Here is a 26,194-nt window from a genome sequence, read left to right as displayed (position 1 = left end):
TTGTTGTTGTTTGTTTGAACTGCTGTAACAGAGAGTCGAAGACTGGAGCACTTAAAGAGAAATTTATTGTCTCGTGATTCTGGGGGCCTGGAAGTTCAATATATTAGCAAATTCACTTTCTTCTGAGGTCCCTTTCCTTGTTGTAGATGGCTATCCTTTTCTGTGTTCACACCAGCCTCCCGCAATGCTGTTTTGTTCTAAATCTCTTCTGAGGACGTCAGTCATATTGGACTAAAGTTCATGCTGATGACTTCATGGTACCTCTTTTAAATTCGCCATTTCCCCAAACAGTCACATTCTGAGATCACAGGGGTTGGGACTTCAATTTAAGAATTAAAGGGAGATCAGAGCAGAAGTGGCACACATCTTTAATCCCAGCACTCGCGAGGCAGAGACAAGTAGTTCTCCGTAAGTTTGAGGCCAGCCTGGTCTACAGAGCGAGTTCCAGACAGCCAGGGCTACATAGAGAAACTCTGTCTTGAAAAAACAAACAAAAACTAATAATTAAAGGGACAGGATTTGTATTTGGCCTATAAGAGAATGGAAATGTATTGTTTAGAAAAATACTTAACAGAATAAATGAACAAACTCATTGGAAATCTTAAGCTTAATTGAGTAAAATATATATCATAATGAGGCAACAATATTCAAACCTCTTGTAAATATTTGTTATATTCTGACATGTCTTTTAATTGTAATTTTTATTTCTTCTGAATAAAACATATGTGACTCTCATTTGGTCTAACAGTTCAGTTCCAAGACAGACCAATGCTCAAAGTTCTATTAATTGTCCTGAAATGCATCCAGGGTGCATATGCTTCTCAAGAAAGGAAGGAAGGAAGGAAGGAAGGAAGGAAGGAAGGAAGGAAGGAAGGAAGGAAGGAAGGAGAGAAAGAAAGAAAAGAGAGAGAGAGAGAAAGAAAGAAAGAAAGAAAGAAAGAAAGAAAGAAAGAAAGAAAGAAAGGTCCCTCTATTCATGGTCCACAGAGACCAGTGTGGACAAACATCTTTCCTTCATCCACTAGTTTTAAATTATTCCAAATAAAATAAAGAACATAAAAATTCTACTAGCATAAGTAATGTATAATAGGTATCATAATGAGCATTAGCAGCATCAGTGAGTGCGTTATGAGGTCTGAGGAAGCATTCGATGCCCAGTCCTTCCCATACAACCTCCCAAACAGAGTGACTGTCAACACAGGTCCAGATGTTGGCTTCAGGCTAAACAAACGCCCATCACTTGACACCTGGTTAAAACACAGAAAAGTAGATAAGGTCTATTGAAGCTACAATCATCCCACAGTACTTTTCATAAGAAACAGCTTAAAATGATGGCCTGACTGTGGTTTTGCAAGATTTAAAATGTTGCAGGGGGTAAGGAAATTTAAAGTGCAGAATTGACACCAGCTCATTTATTATTTAATGCATGTAACTGATGCCTGACAATGTACTTGTCTGGGAAACATGCCATAAATTAGTTAGCATGACAAATTGGACATAGGAGCTTCTAATTTGGCCCTTCCAGACCCATGAAGACACGGCAAAAAGTCAGGAGCAGTGGGCCAAGGTGGGGTTTGGACTGCGTCCATTACTGTAACTGGCTCCCCATGGCCCCTAGGCTCCCACAGTGAGCCCTCAACCCTACAATCACTCCTGTAAAGAAGGGATGTGAGTGAGACCTGCCCAGTAGTGAACAATGTGACTTGGAGGCCATATTAGGTTATGAAGCAAGCCATTCTTTCTGGGCTTTGGAGATTCTCCTTCTTACAGACAACAACCACTGTAGAATTCTCTCTCGTTCACTTTGTCCTTCCCTCCTTTTTTCCTGTAATCTTACTGGGCATTAAGCCCTAGGCCAGTCAGTGATTCTAAGCAGCTTCTCTGTTGAGAAGGGTCATGAAGTATTCAACTGTCATTGAATCGTTTTCCTACTCAGCAGACCTTGAAAAGCCCAGTCTCCTCCATTAAGGACAAAAAGGACATGCAGATTACACTAATCTTTGGGTAAGAAATCCCATCTGCACTGGGTCTTTTATGATGATCCCCAAAGACAATGTTACCTTGGAAGATTTGGGGGTAAGTTTTGATGTCAAAATGCTTCCTCTTCTGGTGCAGGAGAATTATCTGTATTCTGTCAATCATGTATTTTAATAAAACGCTGACTGGCCAGGCAGGAAGTATAGGCGGGGAAACCAGGTATAGACAGGAAGTAGAGGTGGAAAAAGAGAACAGGAATATTCTGGGAAGCAGGAAGCTCCCGCTCCCATTCCAGCCCAGACCACTGAGAAGCAAGATGTAACCTACCCAGCTGAAAGGTACCAAGCCATGTGGCTAACATAGATAAGAATAATGGGTTAATATAAGCTGCAAGAACTAATAAGAAGACTGAGCTAATGGGCCAATCAGTTTTATAACTTATGGATATCTCTGTGTGATTTTCTTTGGGGCTTGCCGGCTGTGGGGTACTGGGCGAGACAGAAACCCCAACAAGCTGGCCCTCATTGTTACACTCTTTTACTCAGTTAGCTGACTACATCAAGCAAAGATCAATACCTGAAACTCCCCAGGTGCAAGCTTGACTTCACTCAGCAACACCTCAGGGAAGACATACTGGGTCCCGAAAGTGCCGCTGAGGGAGAACATTTCAAATGTGGTAGAGGCCGTGTCCACAGAACTCCCACAGGTGTGTAAACTGGTGGTCTTACACTTCAACAGAGTACATATCTGGATGAGAAGCACAAAGGGAGACATCAGAGTCAAGATGGGTGTGTCATTAGTTTCTTCTGGTTGCTCGACAGTGCGGTCGTGCATCGAAGGGCCATGCTATACCCTGTATGTTCACTTGTTAATTTTACCTTAGAGCTGGGTGAAGATGTTTTCATTCACTCAATAGTTTGATACTCTCTACTCTTTAAAAACTGAAGTCACAGATAGGCTGGATGTGGTGACATAGTCCTGTAATCTGAGTTTTCTAGAGACTGAGGCAGAACCAAGTGTTCATGACTAATCTGAACTACATACTCAGGGACACATAATAGGAACCCATTTTTATAACAATAATAAAAAAGAAGGGAAAGGGCTCGGCAGTGGTGGTGCATGCCTTTAATCCCAGCACTTGGGAGGCAGAGGCAGGCAGATCTCTGTGAGTTCGAGGCCAGCCTGGTCTACAAGAGCTAGTTCCAGGCCAGATTCTAAAACAAAAAAGGGGGGGGGGAAGGGAAAGAAAAAAGGAAGGAAGGAAGGAAGGAAGGAAGGAAGGAAGGAAGGAAGGAAGGAAGGAAGGAAGGAAGACAATTGACATGGCCTGTTCTAGAAAACTGCCTCTACATCTTTAGCTAGTAAAATGTTTCTTCCTCATTAGAGTCATTTGGTTTATTGCTGACCAACTAATATACTTAGTTATAAACTATGTCAGTCCTCAGTGCTTCCTGCAATGTACCACTAAAGGGATCTAACATAGATATTTAAGTCTGTGAAGGATACCTTCACACTCCCATTCTTCTCACAAGCAGCAGCTCTAGAAATGTCCCTAGATTTCCAGATTAGATCAAATTCAGCCAGTTGATCCTCTTCCAGCCAAATGCGCAGACTACGCTCTATCACAGGTCAGTCCCTGAGGAACTGCATGCTCATGTGGCTTTCTGCTCCCCTAGGCACTGTACTCCTCCAGTGGACGGCTCGCACTCAGCCTTCCATCACTAACACTGTTATGCATCTAGTACACCCTGAGCACTCAAACGTTGTGGGAATGAGAAGCATGGCTGGAGCATTTGCACAGTAAGCAAAATGTCACCCCGTAGGCACAGTTTCGTCCTTCCAGGGCTGTAGGTCTCAAGTATGTGATGAATGTGACTTGTTATGACTTTGATGAAACCAAACAGAGGATGTCCTGGAAACATATAAATGAAGCTAATAACCTAGCTGAGGAGTGACGAAGGTCCTGCAGATATGGCAAGCGTCCTTTATGGCAAGGATAACAGCTGGAAAATGCTATGAAAGGTGAGCAGGTGGGAGCCACCATTGATAAAGGAATAAAATTTTATCGGCATGTAAAGATTCCATAGATGCTGGAAGTTTGGGATAAATGCTAGCAGCATCTCGATATACAAAATCCCAGAGCATGTGTAAGTAGTGGATACAGGGACCACATACAAGACTTCCTGGGTTGCCTATATTCAAGCATTCAATTTGTCAATTAGTAGTTTAGTAAGGAATTTTCAGCAAGAAGGTCACATAATCAGAAAAGGCACTGTAATTTATTTTGTAATAGTATACAGAATAGATTAGATAGAGCAGAAACTGTTAACAAATAGTCCTAGTAGGAGAGTACTGCAATATTTCAAATGAGATAAGCTGATAGCCAGACCAAGGAATCAAAATGCAGACTATCTCAGCATTCTGTAATAGGCCCCTTTTCCTGTTAAGGACTGGAAGATGCTTGCATCCTTCCTGCTGACGACTGACTGAGCGATGCCCACATCCTTCCTCCTGAGGACTGGGAGATGCCTGAATCTCAGTAGTAAACTACTCTGGAAACAATCTCAGGGGACAACTCTATACTGAGCACTGAGTGCATGCTTGGTGTTAAATCCTTTATAAAGCAAGGCAGGCATTGATGAACATGCAGGACATATATCCTAGGTACTACATCACCCTTGATCTGTAATTTGAATAATTTTAGTATTGGCGTTGCTGCTCTCCACTGCCTCAGCATCAGCTCCTCTCTTCAGCTTCCTACCTGGACTTCTTTAGTGATTGTGGAAGTGTAAGCAAAACAAACCCTTTATTCCTTGTGATCAATCGAATAAAAATGGCCCCCATAGGCTCAAGGATTTGAATGCTTGGTCACCAGGGAGTGACACTATTTGAAAGGATTAGGAGGTGTGACCCTTTTGAAGGAAGTGTGTCACTGGGGGTTGGACTTTGATGTTTCAAAATCCCAAACCACATCCAGTGTTTCTTTCTGATGCTTCCAGATCTGGGTGTAAAGAGTTCTTAGCTACTTCCCCAGCACCATGGCTGACTTTGTGCAACACTCTCTTGATCATGATGGTAATGGACTAAACCTCTGAAACTGTACACAAGACCCAATTATTTTTAAGAGTTGCCTTGGTCATTGAGTCTCTTCGCAGTGACAGAGCAGTGACCAAGACACTTCTCAACTTGCTTTCGATCATGGTATTTCATCACAGGAATAGAAACCCGGACTAAAATATTTCCTTTTTGTGTACCCTAGGAAAAACAATTTTCCACTGATAAATCTGACATTCAGTTTTATCCAGCTGTGTGCATTTGATCCAGGAACTTTCCTGACAGTGGCCTTACCTGCAGATGATACTGCCCTTCCACGGTATGCAGTCCATCAAAGGCCCCAAGGGCATAGACTTCATCACTTCGCTTCTCAGTCATCCGGTAGCTTAGATGACAGCAGAGATCATTCTGGCAAACCGTGTAATTCCCTGCGATTCCTTTTAGCTCCACAAAGGTAAACTCATCAAAGAAAGCAACGCTCTGAAATTCCTGGTTCCCCTTTGCGGATGCGTCTACACTGCTGGCATACGCGGTCCAGTTCACGGCAGAGTGGCGTGGGTGGGACTCCAGCTGCGCGAGAAGGAGTTTGCCCTCGTCGGTCTTTCTGTCATAGTGAAAGGCCCTTGGGGAATCTGGTGCATAGATGCCACTTCCTGGAAATACGGGAAAATAAGGAGGTTTTTTTTTTTTTTTTTTTTTTTTTTTTTTTTTTTTGGTTTTTCGAGACAGGGTTTCTCTGTGGTTTTGGAGCCTGTCCTGGAACTAGCTCTTGTAGACCAGACTGGTCTCGAACTCACAGAGATCCGCCTGCCTCTGCCTCCCGAGTGCTGGGATTAAAGGCGTACGCCACCACCGCCCGGCTAATAAGGAGACTTTGTGTCTGTCACTTCTACCTGAAACTCATCATTTTACCCTATCTAAGAAATATACTTCATTTATTTCTGTAATATATGTTGACTGGGAACAAACACAAGAGGAAATTCATACATAGAACATGACAATAAAAACATTTAAAGGATGAATGTTGAATAATATTAAATAAATATTCTAACTGAAAAATAGTGAATAAATCTGCCAAATGAAGGCATGTTCTATTTGGGTCTTTATTATTCTTTATTTATTGGGCTTTGTTTGTTTGTTTGTTCGTTTTAAAACAGCATCTGTCTATATAGTCCAAACTGGCTTCCAATTCACTATGTAGCCCAGTCTGGCTATGAACTCAGGATTTTCCTGCCTTAGTCTCCCCAGTGCTGAGATTACAGCTGTTCTTCGTCACACCCAGTTACAAAACACTTTTAATAAAGAATAAATGCACAGCATATCCCAACTAAATATTCAAAATTAAGAGTTGGGCTAGAGAAGTGGCTCAGAGGTTAGGGTACTGGCTACCCTTACCCAGGACCAGAGTTCAATTCCCAGCACCGATATGGTGACTCAGAACTGTTTGCAACTCCAGTCTCAGGGGATCTGATGCCCTCCAAGGGTATGGCACACATGCATGCAAAATACCTATATATAAGATAAATAAATAAATCTTTAATAAGTACTTTCTATAAAAAAGATAGAGTATATTAACTTTAAAAAGTAGGGGCTGACATCTAACATGGTGGCATAGGCAGAGGAGAGATGTGCTTCCCCCACCCCCTGCCCATCAACACCTGAGACAGGTGGAGGAGCTGGCATGTGGGTCATAATAAGGGAAGGACTGTTCCTGTCCCTCCCAACTGCAGCACTCAGGAGAGTGGCTCCTGTACCTCACCTGGGCAACACAATAGTGCTGGCCCTGATGGTATAGGTGTGAGAAAGCGGACCCTGAGGGCATGAAAACAAGAAAACTGGTCCGCCCCCTGCTCACAGGGAAATTAGCCAGGGCAATGCTGGAGAGCTCACCCTGGTGGGGAGGACAGGGGAGAACTGGCTGGTGGACCAACCCTGCAGCTGCTCAGCTAGACCCAGGGTTATGACTTGGCCGGCCCCAACATCCACCCCATCTGTGATCTGCTGGAGTATGTGAAGGGACCTGACATGCAGACCCAGTGCTGCTGGATCTCCACAACACAGGGAAACAAGAGTCCTAATGAGGAACCAGCATTGATGGGGCAGTAGAAACCAAAGGCCTGGAACCAGACCAATGACTCATGGTAATGAACACTCGCAAGTGAAGATATATGGACGAAAGGGTTTACTGTGTGACTCCCTGTGCCACCCTGCAGGTTCCAGGATGAGACTTTTTTAATTTCCCCCCTTTTTTCTGTTTTCCCTTAACCTTTGTTTTATTGGGGGCAGTGGACAGTTGTGAAGGAATGTGGAAATGAATAGGATCCAGATACATGATGTAAAGGACACATCAAATAAATAAAAAGAAAGTTTAAAAAGTGAAATGAAAATGGGAGTTGAAAAATAAAAGATATACAAGCTATTTTTTTAAACGCTCTTTCTAACTAAAGTTCAAAGACCACACATTACCTACCTGTCATTCTCCTCAAGGGATTATGTATATTGGCTGCGAGAAAATTGACCCCCATGCCCATAGCCCAAGCTGAATGGAATTCAATGGCTGCCAAATGGGGTAGAACATCCATCCAAGCGGTCGGGAAGAGTATGGTGTCCACCTGGAACTTGGTCACCAGGCTGACAGCGGGGTCATGGAAGAGTACATCGAAGCATGTGAAGATCCCAAACTTTCCAAACGGGGTGTTGAAAGTCACGAACTCGGGCTCCACGGGTGCATTGAATTGTTCTTCACCCATGAAAAGGTTTTGCTGTAATAGGCAAAGCATGCAGAGGAATAAAATTCTTTGAAGCTTCCCAGGACGTTACTCTACGTGTAAAATGTGTTCATTCAACAGTGCGTGTTACATCTGTGACCACTGTCCTTATGGAAGAGCAGCACCTTGGAAAATCAGAGGCACTCCAGTAGGATGGAGCCGGCGACTCCCTTCCCAGTACAGACGGTATGTATGGGTGCACCTGTCTATATAGACGGTCTTCAATCTTACAAAGTGACAGCGAAACAGACAGCCACTGACCAAACACCCGCCATGGGCAAAGAGCTGTGCTCCTTCCTCAGGACTAAATCTGCCCCATAAGGCCCTTTAAATTCATCTTTGACCCATGTAAAAGTCAAAACCCGAAAGATGACAGAGTGGTTCAATGAAGGTGGCTTCAGGTGACTCTCACCTGTTGAAATATTAGTTGAAGATGTGTTATATTTGTTTATGCTGGGGAACATTTGTTTTGTGGTGCAAAGATGTGTTGCATTCTTTTGCATTGCATTTGTTTAACTCTGAAGCTATGTTACTTTGCCTAAGACACCTGATTGGCCTAGTAAAGAGCCAATAGCTAGGAAGGAGGAAGGATAGATGGGACTGGAAGGCAGAGAGAATAAATAGGAAAAAAATCTAGAGAACAGAAAGCTAGGAGCGAGAAAAAAAGGAGAGGAGGATGCCAGGGGTGAGCCACCCAGCCACACAGCCTGCCACGGAATAAGAAGGAAACAAAGACATATAGAATAAAGAAAGGCCAAAAGTCCAGAGGCAAAATGTATCTAAATAGAAATGGGATAACTTAAGTTAGAAAAACTGCCTAGAAAGAAGCCAGGCTAAGGCCAGGCATTCATCAGTAAGAAAAAGTCTCCATGTACTTATTTAGGAACTGGGTGGTGGGCCCCCAAAGAGTAAAAATAAAAAATTAAAAAAGGAAAAAACCCAACTGCATTCACCTACCCCAGTTGGTAGACTCCCAGGTTGCTGGTTGCACCGCGAATGCCTTGGGTCTCCTTATAGGAATTGGTTACATCTAAATCCTCCTTCTGTGCTGTCGTTTACTGCTGTAAATAACAATTGCTCTCCTCCCTTATATTCCATAGTCATTCAGTTAGCTAATACATTAATCAGAATTACCTTGTGGTATCGCGCAACCAGTTTACCCAGGGAATCAAACACCACATCAGTGTTGTACTGGAAACGCCCATCAGGAGGACACTGAGGATCACTAGTGTTGCATGGCTTCTTGTCTCCCATGTTTGCCACAACATAGATTGAGTTGTTCTTGGCCAGGCAGCTGAGTCTCTCCTGTACCGGGGTGTACCCAAATCTGGTACATGTCCATTGGGAGAGAAATTTTAAAAAAAAAAAAAATCTGCATTAGGTTTTAACAAAAATCTATGGTTAGGTATATACAATGATTCCAATTAATAGGTAGGAAAAATTATTAAGACAAGAGACGTTAAAGGACACTAATAGTGAGAAATTGGCAGTAGACAATTATTCTGGGGTTAAGAGTCCAGCCATACCTACTTTTGAATCATAATATGTATCAAATCCATAAATGTACATGCCATTGTATATTCATTTCAAAACATATGCAGCATATTTCAGATATTATAAAGCAAAACCTTTCATGCTCTGTTCATGAAACCAGGCCTAGTAGAGGAAGCACTATGTGTGAATCAAAACCTAGAAGAATGAAGCCGGACAGTGGTGGTGTATGCCTTTAATCTCAGCACTCAGAAGGCAGAGACAGGAGGAGCTCTGTGAGTTTGAGGCCAGCCTGGTCTACAGAGCTAGTTCCAGGACAGAACAGTCAAGGCTGTACAGAGAAACCCTGACTGAAAAACAAAAAAAAAAAAAAAAAAAAAAAACAAACAAATAAAAAAACACAAACAAACTTAGAAGAATGCTGGAAAGATAAAAGAATAGAGAACACTCTGGAATCTGACTCCCTACCTAGACAACAATTGCACTGCAGAATATCTCCTAGATATTTTGGAATTTGGTAGTCTATTCAAAGGCCCGAAAAGTAAACGTAAGTTAGTTCCATCATTTCTGTTCTAATTAGCTGTGGCTACTCATCTCCCAACCCTAACCTTGCAACAGGAAGCTGTCCTTTTTTAGTGAAGTGTACAGACTGCTTGGGAAGCAAACTGGGCAATGAGGACTCTGGGCTCTTGATAGCAAGGTCCTTATCTAAATACATGCTTTTGAACACACAGATACAGACAAAGAAAAAGCAATCTTTGCACAAATGCTCCATTATTTAAAGCCTGATCTTGAGTACCAGGGTATAAGAGACCACCTCCTTCCCCTATTTTGAAGAGAAGATACAGCAAACCCTGAGGAAAATAAGAATCTCAAGACTGAAAGAGTCAAACACCAACAAAGACATACAAAGAAACAGCAAGGATAAGAAACTGGAGCTAGGTGGTGGCATGTCTTTAATCCCAGAATCAGCAGTTAGAGTAGTTAGTACAAATTTGAGAGCAAGGATAAAAGTAGAAGTCTGGTTCCTGAAAATGGAAGAGTAGGGGCAAGCTTCACTCTCTTGTTTCCACAAATCTAAAAGTTTCAATTTGTACCTTGAGGAAAGAGAGAGAGGGGGGGGGGAGGGTTAGGCATGCATCTCAGTTGGTAGAATGCTTGCTTAGCAGCCTAGCATTCTTGAAGTACAGGATTCTCTCCCTGTCACTGAATACACTGGGTGTGGTGACATAGCTATAATCCCAGTGATCCCTGCACTAGGACAGTAAAGGCAGAGGACAGGGAACAGAAGTTCAAGGTCATTCACAGTCACGTAATAAATGTAATAAACGCAGCAGCGCCACTTAGGAATTTATGAAAGTCTGTCTTAAAAAAAGAAGTTCAGCTCAGTGGTGGTGGCACACGTCTCTAGTCCCAGCACTTGGAAGCAGAGGCAGGAGGATCTCTGTGAATTCAAGTCTAGCCTGGTCTATAGAGTGAGTTCCAGGACAGCCAAAGCTACACAGAGAAATCCAGTCTCAAAAAGATAAACAAATAAATAAATAAATAGGTAAATAAATAAATCAGGCAGGTGTTGTGGCCTTTGACTTAATTCCAGCATTGGAGAGGCAGAGGCAGTCAAATCTCTCTGAGGTCAAAGCCAACCTGGGTCTATATAATGAGATCCAAAAGAGCTGGGACTACCTAAGCTCAGAAACAAACCAACCAACAAACAAAAGGTTGAGAAATATGGGAAGACCAGAGGCACTGATCACGATAAACAGCAAAAGGCGGAGAAAAGATAAAATCAAAAGCTAGTACAAGTGTCAGCATTCAGAGGCACAGGCAGGCAGATCTCTGTGAGGACAGCCTGCTACAAGTTCCAGCCAATTCCAGGCCAGTCAGAGGTGCACACTTAAAGAATTTTAGATGTATTAAGAAGGAAGACTATACCATAAAACTCTGACCAAAGTAGTGAAGGAAAACCCCCTCGATCCCCTACTCTGAGAACACAAGGAAATGAAGATGATCAGAAGCAAAAAAACAGAAAAATCACAATTTTGAATGATATTCCATACTGTGAAAGCAGACACTGAGAAATTAATCTCCACAATCTGAGACTCAACAGATTATGCTGGAGCGTGGAGACAGCAGACCTGAGAGAGTCTACAGTCAGTTCAAGAGAAAAGTAGGAAGTACACATATCCAAACTCCAAAGCCTGGTTCCCCACCCACTGAGAGATGGTATTTCCAGAAGAGAAAGAATCCTGTCAACTGAAATGCAGTGGAGTAAGCACACTTAGGTTATGATGAGGATTGCAGGTACCCTGGGCCCTGATAAAGAGAAAGAATTCCAATTGCAATGCAGGCCTTGCCATCAACTGAGGTTGCTTCAGGAGTTGATAATCTGCTCTTGTAATGGTGTTGGGACATGTGACTGGTGCCCTAAGCATATAGGCTGAAGGCTTAGGTATTAAACCGTACATCATCTGGGCAGTGCTGGCACATGCGTGCCCTTATTTCTAGTATTCAAGAGGGAGAGGCAGGCAGCTCTCTGAGTTTGAGGCCCGCCTGGTCTGCAGAGTAAGATCCAAGACAACCAGGGATACACATAAAAACCCTGTCTCAAAAAAAATCAAAACAACAACAACAACAATAATAATAATAGCAAATTAATAAAAAAATAATAATTAAAGTATGTACCCCAACCCCAGCCCAAAGGGAAGGCATGATGTCTCAACCCTATTACAAGTCCCTCTGGGATTCTACAAATACTTCTGCTGAAACAATAAGGGAGGAAGTTTTTGTTTATTTTGTTTGTTTGCTTGTTTTTTAATCCAATAGCTTAATTCCAGTTGTGCAGATGCCAAATGGAAAATACGTGATACATGAAAAAAACATGGAACAAAACTCCTGAAAATCTCCAATCCCACAGACATGAACTGCAAAGAGAAAGAGCAGACAATGAACATACAGGCATGAGTATAGGGTGTTGAACAGAATGGCGGCCACAGACTCATAAATGACATCAGAGAACAGAATTCAAGAGGACATAGACTCCTCATCGAAGACAGCGAGGACAAATAGTTAAGTGAACTAAGGAAGACACTACGAGATTTAGAAGAGGGTATGAAAGCCCTAGCAGCAGACTGAATTAAGTGGAAGACGGAATGCTAAGGCTTAAAGACGGGAAGACAAATTAAGACACACAGACAACAATAAATAAAAAGAAAAAGGAAAATGCCAGCAGTATATGCAATATCTAAAGGATACCATTAAAAGGCCAAATTCATGCATGGGCACAGAAGAAGTAAAAAATAGAGGTTAAGGGCATAAAAAGTATATTTATAAAATCATAACATGGCTAGAGAGACGACTCAGAGATTAAATGCACTGGTTGCTCTTTCAGAGGACCTGAGTTCAATTCCCAGCAACCACATGGAGATTCATCATCATCTATAATGAGATCTGGTGCCCTCTTCTGGTATGGAAGTATATAGGCAGGAGGAATATTGAAAACATAATAAATAAATAATTTTTTAAATAAATAAATAAATAAACTTGATAGATGGCTCAGTGGTTAAGAGTACTATTTGTTGCTGGGTTCAGTTCCTAGCACCTACATGAAATCTCACAACCATTCCTACCTCCAATTCTAGGACACCCAGGACTTCTTCTGACCCTCCCAGTCACCTGACATGCACATGGCACACATATGTACATGAAGACAATACTCATGCGCATAAAATAAATCTTTACTTTTTTTAAATGGTAGCAGGGAGGTTCCTGGAGTTACGGAAAGAGATGGCCACCCAAATGTATACACCAAACAAGGAAGACAAGAAGAGAACTTCCCTATGTAACAGTATAGCTACCATTCTAAGTTAAGAAAACGTTTGGAAAGTCATAGAAGCAGCAGGTCAAAGGTAAAAGACAAATCTATCAGAATAATGGTAGATTTCTAAAAATTAAAAAAAAAAAACATCAAAAGCATGGAGCAATGAACTTCAGGTTTTGAAAGAAAATTAGCCGTCAACCCGAGTACTATATCCAGCACAGACACCCTTCATAATTGAGAGAGAAAGAAAAACATGCCGTGTTAGCCAAACAGAAAGGAGGTCATGGCCATTAAGGATTTCCCTACAGAAGAGCCTTGAAGGAATTTTACATGTGGAAGAGAGATGCTCATGCCTATGAATTTACGGGGAAGAACAAACCACACTAGAACAGTATATAAGCAAAAGCAGACTAGGAAAAGAGAAACATACCAAACATTTTAACAAGAAAGGTGTGACAGCAGTGAATTCGTATCTTTGAATAATAGCTCTGAATCACGATGATCTAAACTCTCTGAAAGACATAGACCAGCAATTTAAATTAAATACTAGGAAACCCAGCTACACGATACCTCCAAGAAACACACCTCAGATGGCTGGCTGTGGTGGTCCTCTCCTTGAATGCCAACACTTGGGAGGCAGTGGCAGGGGGATTCTGAGTTTAAGTCAGCCTGGTCTAAATATCAAACTCTAGACCAGGCAAGGTTATTTAGTGAGACTCTGCCTCAACAACAACAAAAACCAAGGAAGAAGAAAGCTATCTGAACAGGGACATTCATCTCTCTCTACTTCCTGGCTGCAGGTGAGATGTGCCCACCTGCCATGGTCTCACCCTCCTTGCCATAGGGTCTTCCCTATGATAGACTGTACCCACTCTGACTGCAATCCAGAAGAAACTCTTCCTTCTTTCCTTCCTTCCTTCCTTCCTTCCTTCCTTCCTTCCTTCCTTCCTTCCTTCCTCCATCCACCCCTTCCTCTCTTCCTTCTTTTCTTCCTTCCCTCTCCTTCCTTCCCTCCTGAAATTGCTCCTTCCTGGATATTTGGATATTTTGCTGGAGAAATGAGAACAATGACTGACACTGAAGGGGAAAGGCATTGCAAGCAGAGAAGCCAGAAGAAAGGCAGATACAGACTCGCTAATATCTTGGGTCATGTTCTTCCTACCAATGGCCTCTAAGACCTGAAGCAAGTTATACGCTGTCATCCTTCCAGGCTTGAGAAGTATTCCCAATAGGTGTGATTCCCTTTGGTGCTAGGAAATAGAAGCCAGTGTTAGAGCATTGACTGATGACCTCATCATTTGTGTTCGTTGTCTTGATAAATATATTCACAGGAGATGAAAATAAAGCAAACTTGGTGAATTGTATGTAGGTCTGTGTGGAAGGCCTGACTCCTAGTCCAAGGTACTATTAAAGATGGTGAAACTTTAAGAGGTTAAAACTAAGAGAAGGGTGTGTCGTGGAAGGGAGGGAACTGCTGCTGAGTAGGCATCAGAACTCTGGCCCCTTCCCCTTTTTTTCCTTTCTGACTACCCTGAAGTGAATTAAAACAGCTCTGCCATGCCTTGCTGCCATGATGCATGATGTCGTCACAGGCCTAAATAAACGGGGCCAGATGAGCGTAGATTAAAACCTCTGAACTCTGAGTCTCCTTCCTTAGATAGCAGTGGCAACCTGACTAACACAGGACCTGCTCGATGTTTTCAACAACCTTTTTCCCAGGTAAAACAGCTAGAGGTTTGTAATTGAATTCTTCATGTTTCTTTTTTTTTGGGGGGGGGGGGTCGTCATGGAACTTGCTCTGTAGACCAGGCTGGCCTCAAAGTCACAGCGATCTACCTGCCTCTGCCTCTCGAGTGCTGGGATTAAATGTGTGCACCACACCGGGTTTGAATTTTTTTCCTGTTTCTGTTTGATTTCGGTAATATCCTGTTTCTATTTGACACATTCTCATATGTATACAGTAAAATCTGATCATATCTACCCTCCCCGCAACTCCCCCCTAGATGTCTTCCTACCCACTCCCCTCCATGTACTGTTTCTTCACCTGTCTGCATTATCACAGGGGATCCAGTTCACTTGAGGGTCCGGGATATCCTCCAAGTAGGGGTAGATAGTATCCCTGGTGAAATGCATGCCATATATCCCGTCTTCTGGAGTCACAATAATGTGTGCGCCCTATTAGAAACAGAGAGTTAAAACACTTCCCCCACAGGCAAACAGTCCGAGAAGAGCTGCAGGAAGAGCTGGAAATTAAGTGGCAAGCTGGGCGTCGTAGCGGAGCTCCATGTGTGGAGGCCAGCCAGAACTAGAGAGAGAGATGCCATCTCAGAGAGAGGGGAGGGGGGTTGGAATTAAGTGGAAAATAGCTATTTGGGCACCTTTTAATCTTATTCTGTTTTCTCTATTTTTCTTTTTGCAAGCTGCTTTGCTTTGTTTTGTTTTGAGACAGGATCTCATGTAGCCCAGCCTGTCCTCAAACAAACTGTATACTTCAGAATAAGTTTAAACTCCTCTCAGCCTCCTGCCTCCACCTCCCAAGGACTCAGATTACAAGTATACATCTGACTTTGCTAAGCCCTTTTATTTTAATTAAATATCCTGCCATTTTCACACTGGTGAGATTTTTTATGAACATTAACTGCTGTCTGTACCATTCGCTGCTCTGTGGACCCCTGTTCCCATTAATTATAAACCTATTTCTTCCCTCAAGTCAACCCCTCTTTGAATTTTGGTCAATTGTGCCTGCCTGGACTGATTTATAACTCAATCCCTGTTTCTGCCTCAGGATTCTCCTACACAGCACTCATGAACGTGATTCCTACTCCGTGGGAGGAAGGACCTCGTACACAGGTCAGCTAGGCTATTCCTTGCTTAGCGTAATCTCTCAGCTAACCTGCGCACTTTGGAATTGGAGATCCACCTTGAAGGTTGCCGTGGTCCTTAAAGAAACAGTTTGGACTAAGGGTGAAATACAATATCAATATGGAACAATCTTTTACATTTAATATATAGAAAATTTTTATTGGAGACTCGATCTCACTGTGTATGCAGCCCTGGTTAGCCTGAGACTCACAGGAATCTACCTGCCTCTGCTTTCGGATCAGTGGGATTAAACCCAGTGTGTTTGTATTTATTAGTGTTACCTGGCTTTCCATGTCCCTGGTCTATAACTGACCTATGAGAATCTTACTTACACCCCTGTAGCTTGACCACACTTTAGAGTTTGCTTTAAACTTTACACTTCATCCAATTCAAGAACATTGACACACATACTTTGATGGTGAAATTAAAATGAACTGATGACCGTGATACTCAGTGGAAGGAGTTTGTAACCAGTTTAATTGTTTCCTGGCTACAAGTGGAAAGTCTGTGTGGCCACACCCTTGGAACACTCCAGATCTTGTCTGGTCAGATTTTAAACTTATCTGATTCCTACAAACCAGAGCACAAACATACACTGATGCTATTATAGTTTAAAATATTAATGAAGGGGGCGTGGCTTCAGACTAAGAACACTAACTGCTCTTCCAGAAGACCCAGGTTCAAGTCTCAGCACTCTCAAGGTTGCTCACAACTGCCTGGGACTCTAGTTCCAAAAGAGCCAATGCCTTCTGCCCTCTGAAGGGACCAGGCACAAACCTGGTACACAGAGGTACACATAGGCAAAACACTCATACACATAAAGAAATATTTTTTTAGAAGAAGAAGAAGAAGAAGAAGAAGAAGAAGAAGAAGAAGAAGAAGAAGAAGAAGAAGAAGAAGAAGAAGAAGAAGAAGAAGAAGAAGAAGAAGAAGAAGAAGAAGAAGAAGAAGAAGAAGAAGAAGAAGAAGAAGAAGAAGAAGAAGAAGAAGAAGAGCAACTGGTCCCTGCTGTCCTGGTTATACTTTAGCCTCCATGGCTAGCAGAAAATGGAAACAAAAATATTCAATATATAGCCACTTTCCCAAAGTCCTACTTAAATAATGAGCAAAATATTTCCATCTTTGTTCGCTCCGTTTGTTAGGTATATATAATAGTTTTGAAGTAAACTGTTCTAATAAAACAAATAACGTTGGTATGCTAATATTGTAAATATAACTGACCCTGACAGTAACCCAGTTCCCTGAGAACCACCTCCACCCCTCCCACGCACTCCCACACACTCCCCTACCGCCAGCCCTCTCAGGACTTGAGATAGAAGAGGATACCTGCTTTGCTGCTGCGACGATCGCTCCTTCCAGAAGATCCAGATTGCGATTCATTAATGCCAGAGCCTCACTGTGAGACACGGGCAATAGCGTGCTACTAGGCAGGATCACGGCGTGCTCGTAAACAGCCGCCACAAAAGTGTCCAGAGAGCTGGCTCGTAAAACACAGAAGGCAGACAGCACCGCACAAGCCAGCCAGCGGGATGCACTCATGCTGAAGTCCAAAGAGAGCCGAAAACCCAAGCGTGGCTTGTGATTTGTATAAACAAAAGCACGGGTGGCGTAGTTTCCCAGATGTTAGTAAACTTCCAAATAAATTTAAAAGGTTAACTTCAAGAAATCTTTGTCCCAGAAAGCAACTGTAGCAGAAAGGTCCTTGGTTCTCCCAGTCAAACACGCCAGAAGGCAACTGTGGTTACTTATCTTCTCTTGAGTGAGCCCCACCCATTGCCTGGAGGTCACACGGGAGGGTGGGCGGGACTGGAGCTCCTGTCCTGTGAAAAGCTTTGGAGCTGTGTCTCTAGAGTTGAGTGATAAACGTGGATGATGTCCATCTCCCGATTGCAGTTCATCTCCAAAATGACTTTAGGAATATCCCTCCTTCGGAGCAGGACATTCCAGCAGTTTTGGTCAGGGCTCTGTGGAAGCCCATTAGAGAAAGCTGTTGCTTTGACTGGAAGGATACCTAACATTCCAGGCTACCCAGTAACTAGAGTTATTCGAGCTGGGTGTGTCAATCTCCAGGCCCAAAAAAAAAAAAAAAAAAAAAAAAAAAACCCTCAGGGAGTCGGATTCACTTTGAGTCAAGCTAAAGAGACTGAAAGAATAACTGTCCCTTCAAGAAATAATGTGGTGAGTGCCCGTCCTCTAGGGCTGTCATTCCAAAACCACCTCAAGGTGCTGTTGGCTAAATCTGTCTTTCTGACTCAGAAAGATATGGCTTGCTTTCTTTCTTTCTTTCTTTCTTTCTTTCTTTCTTTCTTTCTTTCTTTCTTTCTTCTTTTCTTTCTTTTTCTCTCAGATGCTGGCCAGAACCAAGGCTGCTTGTTTAACTCATGGCCAACCTCCAAGCCTAATTCCATCTGGCTTTGGCTCTTCCTCCCCTGGGCAGCTTCTGAGATTTATAGTTTGCCTGCCCTGGGGTTTTCTTTAAACTCAAATAAAATGGTCTTCAAGTTGTTGCTTTTTACTTTTAAAGGAAAGGTCAAGAAAATATTGCCAAGCCATCTGTAGTGACACACATCTTTAATCCCAGCAGAACACAGTAGGCAGAAGGCAGACAGTTCTCTGTGAGTTCAAGGCCAGCTTGGTCTAGATAAGCCAGTGAGCCAGAGCTATGTAGGGAGACCCTGTCTACAAAAACAAAGAAGGAAAAAAAAAAAAAAAAAAAAAACATCGCACCCTCAACATTATTCTAAGAGAACAAAAGATCTTTTCACTCAGACAACAGGTGAGGAACAAGTAAGGGATCATGTGTACGGGACACAGGACTGTCACCTGGCAGCACACCACAGACTGAGCAATGTAAATAACACAGGCGTATAGTTTCCTGGTAGCAAGGTTGACCTCTACTCAAGGCTGCAAGAAAGGACTTGCTCCTGTCTCTCCTTGGCATGACCATGACTGTCTTCTTCCTGAGTCTCCAGATAGTAACTGTGTGTGTTACTATTTCTCTTTTTTTTCTTTTCTTTTATTGAGCTCTACATTTTTCTCTACTCCCCTCCCTGCCTCTTCCTTCCCCTTCAATCCTCTCCCATGGTCCCCATGCTCCCAATTTACTCAGTAGATCTTGTCTTTTTCTACTTCCCATGTAGATTAGATCCATGTATGTCTCTCTTAGGGTCCTCATTGTTGTCTAGGTTCTCTGGAATTGTGATTTGTAGCTGGGTTTTTTTTTTATTTTATGTTTAAAAACTACTTATGAGTGAGTACTGTGATAATTGTCTTTCTGGGTCTAGGTTACCTCACTCAATATGTGTGTGTGTTTTGTAGCTCCATCCATTTGCCTGCAAATTTCAAGATGCTATTATTTTTTCTTCTGTGTAGTACTTCATTGTGTAAGTGTACCACATTATCCTTATCTATTCTTTGGTCGAGGGGAATTTAGGTTATTTCCAGGTTCTGACTATGACAACCACTGTTGCTATGAACATAGCACATGTCCTTGTGGCACAAATGAGCATCCTTTGGATATACACCTAAAAGTAGTATTATTGGGTCTTGAGAAAGGTGGTTCCCTAATTTTCTGAGAAATCACCACACTGATATCCAAAGGGGCTGTACCAGCTTGCACTCCCACCAGCAATGCAGGAATTTTCCCTTTACCCCTCAACCTCTCCAGCATAAGTTGTCATGGGTGTTTTTGATCTTGGCCATTCTTACAGGTTACACCCCATTTCTAACTAGAAGACCATGTTCACATCCCGAGGAGCTGGATTCCAACACGGACATTTTAGAACTTCCACTCTGCAGGAATTCCACATGTCTAAGTAGCATACGAGTCAGTAGCTTGACTATTTTGAAGTTATTAAGCCATCTTCTTGTGATCCTTGAATTTCGGTCACGCAGTTAAGACTCAGCTCAGTCAGACTAGTGTTGACCTCTAGTGACTTCAACTAGTGTTGAAACCTGTGGGGTTTCCCTGGCCAAAAAACTACATACTTTGCAAGGAGAGAAGGAAAACGGGCAAGCACCTGCTGTGGCTGTGATGGCTCCTTCTGAGGAGAGGTCCAGAGAGCCAGCAGCAGGCAGAAAACAGCACAAGTATGCAAACAGCTGTTACGTCACGGTTTCTGAGGTAAAAGTTAAGCCAGAATGAGTTACCAAAGAGTCATTCCTAGATCCATTAAAGTTCAAAAAAAAAATTCTTTCTGAGCAGGGAGTCACTATGTAGCAAGACTTGGCTGGCCTGGAATTCATGGAGCTCTACTTGCCTCTGCCTCCCAAGGGCTGTGATCAAAGGTGTACACCGCCACACCTGATTTAAAATATTTTAAAAAGGATCTCCCACTAAGGTCTCTGTTTAAAATGGATGATGGTTAGCAAGGATCTCACCAAAAGAAAAAAAAAAAAAAACACTTGATTGTCAGGAACTCCCTAAGAGCCTTGAGAATTAGGTCACAGACCAGTCTGTAGTCCTCTGAGTTGGAGAGAAAGGCAAAGGAGACAAAAGCAGAGCAAGCCTGATGCCAGAGCCAGGCTTTCAGATGCAGCACTGCCTGTAGACCCCCTTGAGAGAGAAGTCTGCAGGGAATGAAGAGGTCTCACCTTTTTGTCACGGTGAGTTCTGTCTCCAGGACAGGTTTTCATGACAAACATATGAAAAATCCGCTAGAGCGGAATTCCTGCCATAAGGAGCTGAGAGGGGGAAACTGTAATGAACTCATCCTTCAAAAGGCCCAGAACCTTCCACTGTTAACCTCCTTAACAAAACCTTCAAGGTCTAGTATGATGGTGCACACCTTTAATCCCAGCACTTAGGAAGCAGAGGCAGGTGGATTCCTGTGAGCTCGAGGCCAGCCTAGTCTACAGAGTGAGTTCCATTACGGCCAGGGCTACACAGAAAGACCCTGTCTACAAATCAAAATCAAAATGTTTCAAGGAACAGTGTTTCACTAGATCCTAATCCTCTAACCTCGGACAGGCGGAAGCACTAGCTCTTGCCTCCTCTCCCTGGTTCTTATCTCATGAGCAACAGAAGGGAAATGAAAGGGGGCTCTTACAAAGCAAAGCAGACTGAGGGTAGACTTAGTAAAAGGTTGTGAGTGCACCACAGGATAGCGAGCGCTTGCTTCCCACGGCCCTGCAGGCCCCACTGCGTCAGTCCGACAAGAGCAAAGTGTCAAAGAGAACACTGAAGCTCTTAGGTGTCATGAGCTGGACCTGGATTCGAGTCGTGCCAGCAGCTTCTATTCAACTCCTCTGTGGGGTCTTCAGCTCCCCAGTGTCTGGTACATCCCCTGTAACCAGTTCTTCCGTTGCCTGCTAAGCTGCTACACATAGCCTCTCTGCTCACAGAGACCATCTCTCACAAAAAGACTATAAATGCAGAGAAAAAGCCTTGGTAGAAACCTTCAGATTTCACCAGACTGACCTGCAAGGATGAAGCATGTTTTCTTTAAATGTACATTGGTGTTTTACTTGAATATATGTGTGTATAAGGGTGTTGGGAATCCTGGAACTGGAGTTACAGACAGTTGTGAGTCCCATGGGACCTGAACCCAGGTCCTCTTGAAGAACAGCCAGAGCTCTTAATGGTTGAGCCAGCTCTCTGGCCCCAACACATTACTTCTTGAGGAGAAAGTGAACATAGCTCCTGAGAATGGGGACAAGATCACACTGGGCTGGGAGTTTGAGAGCAAACTAAACTACACGATGAAACTCCATTAGAAAGAAAGAAAAAGAGAGAGAGAGAGAGAGAGAGAGAGGGAGGGAGGGAGGGAGGGAGGGAGGGAGGGAGGGAGAAAGGAAGGAAGGAAGGAAGGAAGGAAGGAAGGAAGGAAGAAAGAAAGAAAGAAAGAAAGAAAGAAAGAAAGAAAGAAAGAAAGAAAGAAAGAAAGAAAGGCTCACATTCCTCTGGCCTTTGCAGAGAGAGCAGTGAAGACATGACCCCAGTCAGCAGGTCCTAAAGTGTCTCAGAAACTATTCCTAATCGTGTGAGCAAGCAGAACCATTTACTAGGGAAAAGAAACTGAGAACAAGAACTGTGTGGAGATAACACCGCCAGCTGTACTCTGAACTTGCAGAGCAACTTGTGCAGGTGTGTACGTGTTTGTGATGGGAGATTAGATATAGGCCTCTGTGTCCCTGATAAGCATATCATAAGATGCTAGTCATAACTTCAAAGCAATTCTCTGCTTATGTCTATTGTGGTCCATGAAGTTGTTTATAGTATAAGAACGTATTTTTGACTTTTGTAATGGTGCTGGAGACCACACTCAGAGACTCACTCACGCTGTGTAAGTGCCTTGTCCCTGTCTACCTCAGTGTTGTCACTAAGATTTCTACGCTCTTGTCAAAGGACAAAATGACAGTTTATTTTAAAGATCTTTGTTGATTTTATTTTCAGTTCTGGGATCAACCAAGGCTTCATCCCATGAAAATTCTCTTCCTAAAGACTGAGTAAAAAAAAAAAAAAAAAAAAAAAAAAAAAAAAAAAAACACTTTTGAGGGTTGGAGCTTGGAAAGATGGGTGAGGTTGTTTGGTTTTTGTTCCATGTTTTCAAGACAGGATTTTTCTGTGTAGCCCTGGATGTCCTGTTCCTACAGAACAGGCTGGCCTTGAACTCAGAGATCTCCCTGCTGGGACTGAAGGCATGAGCCACCAGGCCTGGCTTTGAGAAAGATGCTTCAACATAGATTTAAGCTTGAAGGCTAAGACAGAAAGGCAGTCAGAAGGAAATAACATATCCAAAAGCATGGGTGAGAGTCTTCCGTAAAATCCTGTTTATCTAAACAGGGAGAGGCTGACGAGAATGGAAAGCTAATCTTTCCAAGTCACTTTCCTCTTGAGGTGTGGGCAGGAGGCACACCGAAGTTTGGAGGAAGGGCTTGGCTTGCATCAGCTTGTTCCAGGTGACTAGTTGAAATAAGAATGAAAGCAGAGGACTAGTCATTGCCAAGCATTCTAACAGAAGCTGGCCTGTTGGGTCTTTGTGCCGTCACCTCAATAATCCTGGTTTCTCAGTGGATAAGATAAGAAGTATATGGAGGTGGGTGGTCCTCGGACTTCCCACAGGGCAGGGAACCCTGATTGCTCTTTGGGCTGGCAAGGGAGGGGGACTTGATTGGGGGNAATGGCAATGGGTTTTTGATCCTACTGCACCTCTTGGTTTTGTGGGAGCCTAGTCAGTTTGGATGCTCACCTTACTAGACCTGGATGGAGGTGGCTTGTCCTTGGACTTCCCACAGGGCAGGGAATCCTGATTGCTCTTTGGGCTGGCAAGGGAGGGGGACTTGATTGGGGGAGGGGGAGGGAAATAGGAGATGGTGGCGGGGAAGAGACAGAAATCTTTAATAAATAAGTAAGTAAGTAAGTAAGTAAATAAATAAATAAATAAAAGAGATAAGCAGTATAGTTTTGGCTTGGTTGGTGTGGAAGATTTTTCTCAGATTTTTAGCCTGGTTTTGCTGGAGTCCAGAGAGGGACCCGAGTTTAAAACAGTAATGCCGCATGTTTTTATTCAACAGCTTGAATTAGTTCTCACAGGGGAAAAAAATCATCTAACTAGGAAGTTATACTCCGCAATATCAGAAATATTAGCTGAAGACATGAAGAGTTTTGCTCTCCATAGTGTCTGGATGAGAGAGGTACAACTGTGTAAGCAGACTCTTGGAGGCTCACCATTTGTGTTTAAACTGAGGACGTGACTCCTCCAAGGTGTCATTAACCGGAAAGTTTTTACTGGAGAGATAAGGGAGAGAGCCGCCAGGGCATCTGGAAGAGTTCCTAGCAGAGAGAGAAAAACAAATAGACCGCGCCAGTCCCAGCAAAGCTTATCATTTGTAAGGCATGGTAAAGAAAAAGAAAGGCAGGACTGTCTTTGTGTGTTGGGGCGGAGGGGTGTAGAGGTAAAAGAAAATTAAAAACATGGGCAGTAAAGAAAAAGAGCAAGGAGGTTTCAAGGAGATTTCAGTTGTTTTGTGCTGAGGAGCAAGAGCTGAGAAATGAGGCAAGGCATAAAATACACACCTTTAATCCCAGCACATGGGAGGCAGAGGCAGGCTGATGTCTGTGAGTTCGAGGCCAGGCTGGTCTATGTGATGAGCTCTGTATAGCCAGGGCTATATAGTGAGACTCTGTTTCTAAAATACCCAACAATCACAAGAGCTGAGAAGGGATAGTGAGAGCTAAATTTGAAATCTTTTTTAAATAAAATCTGGCAGAAGTCTGCCTACATTATTGTGTATGTAACAGGGTGCGTGATACTGAGAAAGCTGAGGTCACCATGACAGCCTCCAGATAGCTGTCTAGGGGTTGAAGAAGTAGTGTAGAAGGAACTCACATGAGTCCAAAAGAAAGGAAAACGGCCATGATTCACATGGACAAAGGAACCCAAGTCTTGGTTTCCTGTTGTCTTTAGAGTGTAGAGTCCTATAGCTCCTGCAGAAAGAACCTAAGAAAGACAGGACTAGAGAGCCCAAAAGCATTTTCTAGTGCCAGTTGTTGGCACTGAAGTAAGTTATAGTGGGTGGAAATAAACACCAAAAATGTCTATAAATGCAGTGATAAGAGATGTCTCTGAACTCAGTGAGCCTCAACTGTCATCATTCAACCCAGATAATTTACATGCTCTCAGTTGAACAAAAGCCCATAGCTCTTCCCCAAGTTAATCAATGACCAACCTGGATAAGGACTCCCAGGGCCAGGAAGACTAGGCTAAAGGTTTTTAGGGGAAAGGTGAGGTAGCCCTCAGGAAGTTTTGGGCAAGCATAGTACACAATAATCCCTTACTACTACAAGGTGGTTTCATGAGGACTCAGTAAATTTAGACTACAGTAGATTCATGAAATAAAGTATCTACCTTATAGACTATACTAACAAGACAGCAGAACCATTTGCATGACCACAAAGTATTCATAGTTACTTGATACATGCCCTTGTTCTGAATATCAATATACAAAACTCACTCTGTACATTTATAAAGAATATATGTTAGGATTAATGATATGAAGGAAGAATGGATGAGGAGATAAATAATAAATTAAAAAAAGAAATATGGAAGAAAGAAAGAGAGAAAGGGGGTTAATTATAAAATAGGGCTCACACAGTTATGGCTACTGAGAAGTATCATGATCTGCTATGTAAAAGCTGGAGACTATGAAGGCGAGAGGCATAAATTGAAGGCCTAAGAACTGGAATATTCATGATGTTGGTTTAAGTCCAGATCTGAAGGCCCAAGCACCAGACAGTAGACGATCTTGTGTCTCAACTCACAGAAGCGGGAAATCCTGTTTTCAATACAATGCCTTTTTGTTCTGTTCTGACATTCCAGAGGCTGTGTGACATCTACTGATGAGGTGATTCTACTGTAACTGTGAGCAGGTTAATTCGCACTCACTGTTCAGAGGCCACAGTCCATCATAGCTGGGAAGTCAAGGTGATAGAACCAGCCCCTGTCTGGAGGCAGGACCATGAGGCCACTTGCTCACCCTTGGAAGAATGGATCCAAGATACATTCAATGTTGAATCTCATTTTTATTAAGTTGTGTAGCACCACGGGGTAGTGGCTTACCAGGAAAGATTCTAGCCTACATCCATCGCTTGTCAAAGAATCATGGCATCTGTTCTGTCTACTCCACCTATCTAAGCTGCTGTCCTATCAAAGGCCAAGGCAGTCTCTTTATCTGACCAATGAAAGTAACACATAGATAGAAGATCCACCTACATCATGTTTTCAAGGTCAAACAGAGATATATTTAAAATAGCCAGGTCATCAACAAACATTTCAGAGACCTACAGAATATGGCATTTAAGATGTTTTTAATAATATAGGTTCTTTTTTATGACAATGAGACATGCCTGCTTCAACCCCAATCCACTTCAGAGAAGAAAATTGGCATCAAAGAAACTCCACAAGGAATTTACTTTCTTTGTGACAAAAGTAAGCCACTGAGGAAAAAACAAAATGCCTTTTCCTCAACTGCTGACAATATGCTGTCTTAATTTAATAAGCAGGACACAAAAGAGAGTGGCTGCCAAGACAAAGAAGGACAGTCCTTCAAAATTCCTGCTTCATAGGAAAGCCTGTTGAATATTCTAGGCCTTTAGGCTGAAGATGGATGCCCCAACATTGCAGAAGAACTCTGGGTGACTGTCCAGACAGCCAGGTGTTTTTGTTATTTCTCACATTTTTTTGGAAATCACTTGCTTGCACTTCCCGCTTACTCAATTAATACT

General features: G+C 42.8%; 1 protein-coding gene across 1 annotated transcript; it reads right to left on the bottom strand.

The window, feature by feature from the left end:
- Nucleotides 1-43: 43 nt before the first annotated feature.
- On the bottom strand, nucleotides 44-17,720 carry Vnn1 (vanin 1). The gene is made up of 7 exons (XM_050159440.1): nucleotides 17,296-17,720; nucleotides 15,152-15,282; nucleotides 8,934-9,126; nucleotides 7,502-7,793; nucleotides 5,326-5,684; nucleotides 2,554-2,724; nucleotides 44-1,247 (listed from the first exon to the last, which is right to left on the bottom strand). Exons 1-7 carry the CDS (start codon nucleotides 17,506-17,508, stop codon nucleotides 1,068-1,070), a joined length of 1,539 nt encoding a protein of 512 aa, XP_050015397.1. The 5' UTR covers nucleotides 17,509-17,720; the 3' UTR covers nucleotides 44-1,067.
- Between the last annotated feature and the right edge of the window lie 8,474 nt (nucleotides 17,721-26,194).

This window comes from Alexandromys fortis, unplaced genomic scaffold (genome assembly GCF_014885135.2).
Source record: "Alexandromys fortis isolate MF-2015 unplaced genomic scaffold, M_Fortis_MF-2015_v1.1 scaffold_107, whole genome shotgun sequence".
Classification (NCBI taxonomy): Eukaryota; Metazoa; Chordata; class Mammalia; order Rodentia; family Cricetidae; genus Alexandromys; species Alexandromys fortis.
This window is presented reverse-complemented; position numbering and strand designations above follow the sequence as displayed.

What these genes read in the sequence shown, in the direction of transcription:
- Vnn1 (XM_050159440.1), bottom strand. Translation starts at nt 17,508, where the DNA reads ATGAGTGCATCCCGCTGGCTGGCTTGTGCGGTGCTGTCTGCCTTCTGT. An exon ending in TCGTCGCAGCAGCAAAGCAG is followed by an intron (nt 15,283 to 17,295) that starts GTATCCTCTTCT and finishes TGTTTCTAATAG; the next exon opens with GGCGCACACATTATTGTGAC. An exon ending in AAGGGCAGTATCATCTGCAG is followed by an intron (nt 2,725 to 5,325) that starts GTAAGGCCACTG and finishes CTTCTCATCCAG; the next exon opens with ATATGTACTCTGTTGAAGTG.